General features: G+C 43.5%; 1 protein-coding gene across 13 annotated transcripts in view; it reads left to right on the top strand.

Moving 5' to 3' along the window:
• Positions 1-2,961, top strand: part of SYBU (syntabulin) — a 110,539-nt gene extending 107,578 nt beyond the window's left edge. For all 13 annotated transcript variants that reach the window (XM_032858456.1, XM_032858454.1, XM_032858457.1 and 10 more), the window contains one exon: positions 1,103-2,961. In XM_032858456.1, coding sequence (XP_032714347.1) covers positions 1,103-2,207 — 1,105 coding nt within the window. In that variant the 3' untranslated portion in view covers positions 2,208-2,961. The remainder of the gene's footprint in view (positions 1-1,102) is intronic.
• The last annotated feature ends 8,067 nt before the right edge of the window (positions 2,962-11,028 follow it).

An 11,028-nucleotide genomic window follows, 5' to 3' on the forward strand; every position in this document is an offset into this window, starting at 1 on the left:
CGTTATTCTTGGCTAAGTGTTAAGGTAAAAAACAAAAAAACAAAACAAAACAAAAAAAAACCAGCCCGTACTTAAGAGATCTTATCTCAGAAAAGACCTTTGACATCTTGGGCAGGCCAGATTTTCTGCTTAATGATTTTCCCCTGGAACATTCTGGCATAGCCACACCAAGCTCTGACCAGGGTAGCTGTGAACTCAGGGTGAGGGTAGCATGAGTCAGACCTCACTTTCTGGAAATCTTTGTTTATGATTTGGGGAATCTACTGGAGGGGTTGAGCATGGGAAGGCAATGAATGGAACTGGAGCATAGTCCCATCTGAACTGAGAGAAGCAAAACTGACCATCCCTTCATACAGATCACGATCCTGACTGCCTGGTCTTCATATCCACGGAGACTGTGAGGACTTGTATTTACATTGACTGTGAAGAAATGAGAGGTCAGGAAGAATTTTTCGACAAAGATCTTGAGATAGGGGCCCGTGAAAGATCTGAAATAGTGGGACGGATCTTCTTCAGTGTGGGATGGCTCCCACGTCCTCTTCCCTTGAGAAGAGTCAGAATAATCAGCTTTTCACAAAGTCCTTGTGACATGCAGCATTTTTAATTTAAAAAATTTTCAGGTTATTCTATGATCAGAACAACGCTGCAGGGCTAAGACTTAACCAGTCTGCCTTGTGTCTGTGGTGGATGATTAAAAGTGAAACGAACTTTCCTTCCACACGGTGTAGACGTAGGAAAGGGTAGGCGATGGATGTACAAGCAGGCAAAGAAGCTCTAATGCATTCCTATAACAAAATTTCAAATATTAAGTACTGAACAGAGGATGGTGCTTATACTTACCACCCTGCCTGACAGGTAGTAAGCCCTCAGAAAGAAAAACCATTTTTTATTCTGATTCTAGTTATCCTCATTTTGGCTATTTTACAAATAAGGGGGGACGGTTCCGGGCTAATCCCTGTGAGGAAAAAAACCCTCAAAACTGATTTAACCTCTGCGTTTCAAGGGGAAGAGCACGGGCTCTTGGCCGAGTGTGGGCATGGCGGTCTGTGTGCCCGGCTGAAAGCCGACATTTCCCTTAGCCCCGCTTGTCTTCTCCCCGCAGGGAAAGCGAGATCGTGGAGCTCAAGTCGCAGCTGGCCCGCATGAGGGAAGACTGGATCGAGGAAGAGTGCCACCGCGTGGAGGCCCAGCTGGCCCTGAAGGAAGCCAGGAAAGAGATCAAACAGCTCAGGCAGGTCATTGAAACGATGCGGAGCAGCTTGGTTGATAAAGATAAAGGCATCCAGAAATACTTCGTGGACATAAACATCCAGAACAAGAAGTTGGAGTCTCTGCTTCAGAGCATGGAGATGGCGCACAGCGGCTCTCTGAGGGACGAGCTGTGCCTGGACTTCCCCTGCGATTCCCCGGAGAAGAGCTTGCCCCTCGGCACCCCTTTTGGCAAGATGGCGGATGGGCTGGCTCTGGAAGAGCAGGTCGTGGAGGAAGGGGCTGACCGCGAGCTGCTGGTGGGAGGTGGCAGGGCCGATGGCACAGATCTGTTTGATGGGATGGTGACAGCCGCCACCGGCGAGGCCCCCGACCTGGAGCTTCTTCGCTCCCCGCGTGGGGCCGAGGCCCTGGAGCTGCTCCCCCTGGCGGGGGGTCCTGAGGAGGGCGGCGTGCTGGTGGAGCAGGCCGTGCAGACTGACGTGGTGCCCTACAGCCCCGCGGTCTCCGAGCTCATTCAGCACGTGCTCAAGCTCCAGGACCCCTGCCCCTCCAGCCCGGCGTCTCCCGATGAGTCCGGGGCTGACTCGACCGAGAGCTTCCCGGAGTCCTTCTTGGCATGCCTGGTTGATCTGACGCCAAGAAATCCCAACTCCGCCATCCTTTTGTCTCCCGTGGAGACCCCGTCCGCCGCGGGGGGTCCGGCGGCCCCTGCAAACCGCCTCATGAGAGAGCTGGATTTTGCAGGCTCCGTGGAGGAGAGACTGGACGTCGTCGTCCCGCTGCCGCGGGGGGTCGCTGGGAGGCAGTACTGGAGCAGCAGCTTCCTGGTGGATCTCCTGGCCGTGGCCGCCCCCGTGGTCCCCACGGTTCTGTGGGCATTCAGTACTCAGAGAGGGGGGACAGATCCCGTCTACAACATCGGGGCGCTGCTGCGGGGCTGCTGCGTGGTCGCCCTGCATTCGCTCCGCCGCACCGCCTTTCACATCAAAACCTGAAGAGAAGTTGTCGCCGTGTGCCAGTCTGTCCGGTGTCCCGTGCTGCCCTGGGGTGGGGGGGGGGGGGGGGATGGGGGGGAGACAGCGGGTCAACCTGTGGCGGTCTGTGCTCTGTCGTTTTGCTCCTCGGTATTTGATTTGCACTATATTTAGTTGACACCTGTTCGCTGTCTAAAACGAGAGGTATCTTCAAAGGCATGGAGACGTGGTTCAAGTTCAGTGTCCCACCAGTGGTAGAGAAAGCATGCTCCTGACCCTGCCGTGTCGTCCGAGGTACCTGTGCTTCTCCTAGTGGTTCAGGAAGAGAAAATGCAGAGTTTGCACTTTCAAGACAGCTTCTGTAAGGCCGGCATGTTCGCTCCTTGCTTCGCTTTGTGCCGTTTAAAAATGTGTAATTGTTACAGCATTCCAGTGGTCTTGTGCACAGCAGGGGACTGTAACCAAAAATAAAACTGTACTCGTGTAATTGGTTTGAAGAAGTCTTGAATAGCTCCTTAGTGTCTTACTTGGGGTTGATAAGGTTTGAGTGTTTGGGGTTTTTTTACTAAATGTAGCTCCAGAGTCGTAAAATGGCTTGTTTGTTCCTAAACCTGTTAATTGATGAAACTGTATGTAAGTTCACAATGTATTAACTTATTTTTTGCTTATTATATAGTGTTTTATTGGGAATTGTTTGTAACCATACACTTCAGCATGATGAAAATAAAGATTAGTGTTTCCATATAAATAAATGTTTTATCCTCCTGTAAAATAATTATCTGTTTAGTTTTACTCCTGTATATGGTAAGAAAGACTAAATGGATAGGTCCTTTCTTCTTTATCAATAGGGGTCTGTAAAATGGAATTAACTTAAGGAATGAGAAAGAGGGGAAATATTATTAAAGAGAGGTGAGGATTTCCTACTGTCTTTAAAAAAACTTTGCTTCTGAATAAAAGTAGCTTTGATTGTTTGCTCTGAAATTACCCATACATTTGTTTGGTCATATATTTATTCGCTAAGGATGTGTTGAGTATTTGCAGAAAAGTTGGGTTGATTTTTTTTTAGTATGTTAGGGATACAGAGAAGGAGAACATGCTAACACTGTATGCTTCCTCCCCTTGGAATGATAGGATGAGGGTGGGTGGGTGGCTGGGAAGGATGAGATAATATTTGATTTTATATTAGCTTATTTATTCCCCACACTTACCTTGTGAGGTGGGTATTAGTCTGTTTTACAGGTAAGGGAGCTAAATCTCAATGAGGTAAACCACTCACAATTCCATGGTTCACCTCAGAAACCAGATGTCAAGTGTCTGCAAAGCAAATGTTTTTTTCCACTGTAAAAGAAAAAAGAGATGGGACTAAGTTTGCACCCAGAAACGCTCCTTCTCTAGCACTTACCACTTTTAAATATACTGTGTTTTTACTTGATTTACTTGATTATTGCCCATCTCTCCCACTAAAGTATTAGGTTTCTGAGGGCAGGGATCTGTGTTCTGTTTTGTTCACAGATGTATATCAAGAACGTAGAACAGTAGGTGGCACATAGTAGGGCTTCTAAAAATAGCTTTTGAATGAATTAATTCATCCAACAAATAAATACTTACTGGGTGGTAGGCACTTTAACAGATCAGCCATCAGTACTAAAGGAGGCAGACAAAGCTTCTGCCCCCAGGGAGCTTAGGTTCTGTCTGTAAAGCCCCAGAACATGCCTACAAATGAAGAAAATCATTTTAGATGGTAAGTACCTCTAAGCAAATAAAGTGTCTCAACCAAGAGTGACAGGGGTAAAGGTAAGGAACAAATCTCTGAAGAAATAACGTTAGTACTAATGGATTAAAAAGAGCCACATATGTTAAGATACAAGGAAAAAATGTTTCAAAAAGAACAAATGCAAAGGCCCTGAGTCAGAAAAGGGCAGGACATGTTACAGGGGCAACAAGGAGGCCCGAGTGACTAGAGCGCGGAAAGAAGTGGGGGAGGCGGGCTATCAGAGAAGTGGACAAGAGGCTAGTCCGTTTGGGGCCAGGTAGACCATGCTAGAGTCGGTCTGAATTTATCTCAAGTGCAGTAAGAAATATGAACGGACTTTAAACAGGACAATGACATGATCTGCCTTTTGTTTTTACCTTTTTTTTTTTTTTTTTTTAAACTACATCTGTGTGTGGAATGCATCGTAAGCAGGCAGGAGTGGGAGCAGGGAGATGGCTGGAATCGTCTGGTTGAGTGATTATGACAACTTGGTGCTGGAAGTGAACCTAGAGATTAAGTTGACTAAAGATAAAACTCGAAAACCGAACTGAGGTGATTTGCAGAGAGATTGATGCGGGGAGGCGATGCAGTAGAGTTAAAGGTAGAGAGAAATTAAGGATGACTCTCAGGTTTTTATTTGAGCACATGGGTCAGTGATGGTGTCATTTACTGAGAATGGAAAGAGAAACATGTTTGGGAGTGTAAGTTTGAGATGTTGAGTAAATATGTATGTGGAAATGCCAAGCGAGTCATTGCATATATGAATGTGGAAGCCATAGGCATTGTCAGGGCTAGAGTCATAAAATTGGGATTCCTCAGCCTTTACAGATTATTTAAAACCATGAGCTGGATGAAATCATCCAGAGTGTGGAAAGAAGGAAAGAAAGCCAAAGACAGACCTAGGGCACGTCCACGTTCAGATAGAGATAGAGGATAGAGAACCAACAAAAAAGCTGAGAAGAGGCAGTCCAAAGGTAGGAGAAGAACCAGTGGAAGGTGGTATTGTGAAAACCAAGAGGAGACAGTGATTTAAGAGAGGAGTGGTCAACTGTGTGGAAATCCAAACATGGAGCTGAGTAACATGAGAACAGATACATGCCCACTGGCATTGATGAGGTCTTAGCAACTGTCAAGATCCTTTTCTTTGGAGAAGTGGAGATGGAAGCCAGATTGAAGTGGGCCGGAGAGTGAATCCAGGAGGAAAAGTAGAAATCAATGTGTACTGCTAATTTTTTTAAAAATAAATTTTATTTTGAAAGGTTGCTGGGACGTGGGTGTAATTACACGGAGATACGAGTTACAAGCATTTATTTTTCAATATGGAGAGGAGATAGAATGTTGTTTGTGTGCTTTTGTAGCTGAGCGATGGAGAAAAAGAAACTTAATCCAGAGGAGGAAGGGCTCATTGAAGGAAAGAAGCCCTTTAAAAGGGCAGAAGGGATGGGACGTCAGGCACAAGGATGTAGGTGTGGAGAGAGGCGATTTGTCTCTGATAGGGCGTGTCTTCTCTTGGAGTACACATGCGCCTCAGGACACACATGGCCACTTAGCACGCTGCAGAGCAATTTGGCTGAAATGGAAGGGAAACTATTTCTGGAGGTGACTAATCGGAAGTGTCCCAAAATAAGGAGCCATGCTGACTCAGGTCCCTTCCTGTAGTCCAGCCCCAGCCTCAACCAATACCTCGATGCCATTATCTTCCTTACAGTCCCTCCTTGCGACTATTTTTGGCTATTGCTAAATTAAAGTATTTTTACCTTAAGAAAAATTATGAGCTTGTTTTTGGGATCCCCTGTTGCTAGAGAAACCAATATAACACACAAATTCAGCACTGTTCTTCATTGGTTCAAGATGGATGGAAAGATGGGCTCTGGTGAAGAATTCTCCATAAACCACAAATATTTATGTTGATTATCACATTGGAGGCAGCTGATCACGAACAGTGACTTGCTTTGTAATAATGATTTGTATCCCTCTTTTAGTAAACCAGAGGAGTCAAACAAAATGACCTCATCTGAGACATGGGACACTGGATGTCCTATCCACACTGAAACAAATGTGGACAAAGGTGAAACGAGACATCCTGGACCCGTTGTTCTGTTTTTCTTTTCCTCACCCTCTGCCTCCCCGCCCTTCCTCCTCCTTCTTCAGGGTTTCAGTATGTATAGTGTGTGGAAAATTACTGCTTTTATTCAGAGCAGTCTCTCACAAATGAGTCCCTTGGAGTAAATAAAAGATGGAACGTAGCTTGCCTTTCGGAAGCCCAAGGCGTTGGCTGGTTTTGTGGACAGGATGATGTGATCTCAGAAGCGCTCAAAGTTGCATTCAGTAATTCGTGTGCCTGTGATGCACAAATAGGCAGGAAAATGGAAAAAGAGGAACAATTCCACCCTATTGAACAAATTGCTGTCCCATCAAAGCAAATGTTAAGCATTTCCTACAGTTCTGTGTGCAAACATTCCAATTTATAAGAAAAGATTTTTTTTTCCCCCAAAGGGATATGCTGACCTTTCCAAGCTGAGCTGTTCAGAAAGGGGGAAAAACGCATTGCACTCAGATGCCAAGCGTTTCTGACATTTGTGGCAGGAGAAAAAGGAAGTCTGTGATTTGCATCTATCGCAGGCCCTGCCTAAGTAGTGGTTAGGTCTGATACGTTTTTCTCTTGAGGACTTTTCATTTTAAAAGGTTTAGGGGCAGTTTCCAATTTCCATTTTGGCACAGTGAGCACGTCTACAAAATTCATCTATTCCCTGTCTTACCAGGCAAAGTGTGCACAAAGAAGCAGTACCCTAGGAAATTAAAAATAATGGTTTTTAGCAATCAGATCTTAAAAGAATGTCAAACTCCCTGTTGTCCCAAACGAACACAATTAGAAAGTCCGCATGGAATAAAACAGGTGGCTATGAGGTACTATTTTTAAACCACCGGAGGACGTGCTGTGCTGTGACTACTGATTCTCTTGCAGTCACAATGGCTGTGGTGACTAATGGTTACAGCAGTCATTCCAAGCAGTTTTTAAAATCTCCGAAAGTTTGTATCAAATCTTACTCAGAAGAGTTTGTATTAAGATTGGAATACTTCCCTACTGTTTAAGTTTTGTAAATGTGTCTCTCTTTTTAAAGATGTTTACGACATAAAAATCCCCATACGTAAGCCACATGAAAGTGAGGTTTGGACACGGGGGTGCTGGGCTTGGAGCCCTGCCATTCACCTCCCACTTGTCCTCTGCAGCGGTCTCAGCATCACCTCGGAGAAGAGCTAGGAAAACAGTTCACTAAATATGGGGGGGGGGGGCTTGGAAACCCACCTGCCACCTTCAGGGAGACTCCCAGTCCCCCTGATTAGTATTCTGGGCGATGCTAAAGAGCTCCATCCTCTACAGTTCTAAACAGATGAATGCTTCATGGAGCTGTTTCCTAATCTTTCCTCACACAACCTTGTTTGCCAGTGATCTGCTGGCTTAACTGTGAAGAGGATCTCGCCCCCTAGTTTGTATCAGCGCCTGGGACTCTGCCGCAGCTGAGGGCTGCTGCTGGCTTGAACACCCGTCGGCCTCCCTCTCGAATGCTCTTAAAGGCAGGCATCCGACCCGCGACTCCTCACTGCCCTGGAGTTCCTCCCCATAGTGATCTTATCTGACCCAAGGTCAGGGAGAGTTTCACTCTCATTCCCTGAAGGTGTTTGATCAAAGGGCTTTTGAATACCTTTGAAAAATTGCATTTTTGCCAGACTGGCGCTGTAATGAACTGGAATATGAAAACCGTGAACAACGGCAGTGTTTCTGCAATCTGATGGTGCAGTAAGGCCCTCCCTCCCTTTCCTGGCAATCAAACAACTCACAGTGTTTGACATGGTGTGCCTGCCTTACTGTCTACAGTAGACAATAGGTGCTAGCATTTTAAACTGACCTTTAATTCTTCCGAACCAGCCCATTACTTCTGGCTTGTTGGTTATACAGAGAAAACGAGCAACGAAAGCGTTCGTCATAATTTCCACATCTCGCACTGAAAGCAGTCCATGGAAAAAAGTCTTGAAAATGATGACCCATGTAATCATCTTACTCCATGAGGGTTCCTTCTAATCAGCTATGAGGTTCACATGTGCTGTGAAGCTCTGGAAAGAAATACAAAGCACCTGTATTCTTCTGTACTTTAAACTTAAATGAAGGAAGTTAAATATATCTGTAGCCTTACGTACATCTTAGTTCATTTACCACTAAAAGAAATAGTCAAAACATTTTTTAAAAATTTATTTCATAAGCCAATATATCTAATGATGATGACATTTTTCTCCATAAAGTAGGTAAGCACTGGTTTTATTTGGGAATAATCAACAGGTTTGAAAACTGCCTTGATATATAAACTAAGGATTGACTATTTTAGCAAATGAAACTGATTTGGGGAAGAAGTTAATACCTTAAAATGAGCCAAAATTGACATAAGAGTAAGAAACCATAATGATTTCCCTCAACATACCACCAGCTTAGAGTATGTCCTTAGAATTTCCTATGCATGGAAATGACTTTTTCTGTGCCATTTACACTCTCAATCAGATCCTAAAGACACACGTTCAGAAGATAACCAGGCAAAGTCAGGGACACAGTTTGTGGCAGGACAGTCTCTGGGTACAGCTGTGGTCTGCATATACACAAAACCTGTGACCTTGGCCAATGATCAAGTGAACAATGATCCAATCAAGTGAGCTAATTGGCCCATTTTTGCAACTGTGTGAATATGAACCACATTTCGTCTTGAATATCTGACCCAAGTAAACTGGAAATAGTCATAATGGCATTGACATTCAACAACAGTTGTTATTCTCATGACAATAAAAGCAAACCAATTTCCTTACTTATTAAATAACTTCTTAGAAAACACACATAGGTGTTATCTACTATAATCTGTAACATCATTGTCACTGAATTCTTTAAGAATTAGAAAGGAAATTCTAATGGTGAACCTTTGGTAGCTGGCAGTTTCTAGCAAAGAGGACTTTGAAATCATAGTCCACGATGAATACTGATTAACCACTAAGGTAACCTGCCCTCAAAGCTTGCTATAATTAAGCACCGCCTCTCTAAGCTTTGGTTTCTTCTTATGTGAAATGGGGTAGTGCCTACCTCACTGGCTTGGGAAGAGTCATTGATATAATTAGGCTCTCAGACACTGCTGAACACATAATGCTTTCCCCTTCTTAATTAAACTTGCAGTTCACCATAAAGGTGTTTAAAGATTAACATGGTAAGATCAGCCAACCTCTCCCATCGTCCACAGGGTGGGGGCTGCCAAGAGTGCACAGCAAAATGTGGAATCATAACAACTACCATTTGCTGAGTGTTCATGTATGTGCCACGGGCACTATAATGAACACTTAAGAGTCTCAGTCAATCCTTAAAACCATCATCTCCATTTAAATGATGTGCAAACTCAGGCAGTTTAATACTGCACCATTTCTACAGCTGAGAACTCTGAGCTCTCAGAATTGATGCAATCAGATCAATATATAGGCAAAGCACCTGTATGAATATCCATGGAAGTTTCCAGAAGGGAAGGCTGTAATTACCCTGGTTGGCCACAGACTTCTAGCCTAAGTTTCTGTGCAAAAGCTCCTGCTTGGTGAATTAGCAGGTGTCAGTAGCAGGTATGCAGGGTAGAACTCTGGGGAGTGAGGGGAGGTATGTATGTAAGAGGGTGTTCTGGAATAGTGTCTGTTTCTAGCTCTGGAAGATCAAAGCTTTTGGTGAAAAGAAACTATTACTCTCAAAACTTACCCTGGTTCCTTACTGATCATGCCCAATAGCCACGACTAAGGGGCACGGAAAATAAAAGGTGAGAAGCAAAATTTAAAAAAAAAAAAGTTATATACAAAAGGAGCCACAAACTAATCCTATTAACCTTGGAACACCGTTGGTTTTACTGAAGCAAAGTAAATTATATGAAGATAAAAAGATGTCCCTTTTGATATCAGGACAAATTACCTCAAATTTTAAAAATCTATGTAAACAGAAAACAAGTTTACTAAGTTATTCACTACTAAAATAAGCTCTTCATGAACTCACCTTCCTCATCCCTCCAACTCATCTGAGAAAATTCTTCCCATAAACAATCTGTAAGCCCTAGTGCACAGCTACCCCTAAAGTGGCTTCAGCCAAAACTCACCACGGTAACTGTTTGCTTACACACCTTATGAAAGATTTCTTTGGAACAAGGGGCTAAAGGCTGTGAAAATCGTTGCAGTAGGTTAAAGCTGAGCTATGTAGGATTCAACAAGATGTGTGTTAGCTATATCTGGTCCAGACCATCCCTTTGGTGATTACATCATTAGTGACAAAACAGGCTTTTTGGAACACTGGCCACGGTCAGATTTGCACCTCCCCGGTAGCGTACACAGAACTGTTGGAAGCTCCATCTGGATGCCGGTTCCTACAGCTACCCCCATCCTCCCAACCACTGATCTTCATCTGAAGAATAGTTGCCATCCTGGTTAGAGGTGCGTGCATGTCAAAACCGAGGAATTTAGAAGCTGAATTTTAAATTCGCAGATCTAAAATGTTGATTGACTTAAATATGCTACTAAAAAAGAGCCAAACATCAACTAGAAGATATCCTCAGCTACAGCTTAATAAGAGTGAAACCATACATATATAGAGAGAGACACACACACAAAACACAAAGTTTCACATTCTGCTTATCACTTGGTATCTCAGTACATGAAATACACAATTCAGATAATGGGCAGCATTTCACTAATTCTATCTATGCCTACCCATATTTCTTCTTTACTTTTACTAATAGGCTTCTAAGACTGACAATTCCTAATTAAAATTAAAAGAAAAACTGTAAATTTCAAAGCTAAAAGTCAGCTTGTCAGCATGAAGTGTTTTTCATATCATATATATTTAACTTACTTCACAACTTCTTTTGGGACTATATTATACCCAGCTTAACACAGGAATTCAGTTTATATACCAACAGAAGTTTAAAAAAAAATCCCCAAATTGCTATTTATTCTTTTCCTTAAAAAAAATCTTTCTTTCTAATTAATCATACAAAGAACAATTTCTAATCAGTCTTTACGTCTTTTCTTCTT

This window comes from Lontra canadensis, unplaced genomic scaffold (genome assembly GCF_010015895.1).
Source record: "Lontra canadensis isolate GAN:19392208 unplaced genomic scaffold, GSC_riverotter_1.0 scaffold15, whole genome shotgun sequence".
Classification (NCBI taxonomy): domain Eukaryota; kingdom Metazoa; phylum Chordata; class Mammalia; order Carnivora; family Mustelidae; genus Lontra; species Lontra canadensis.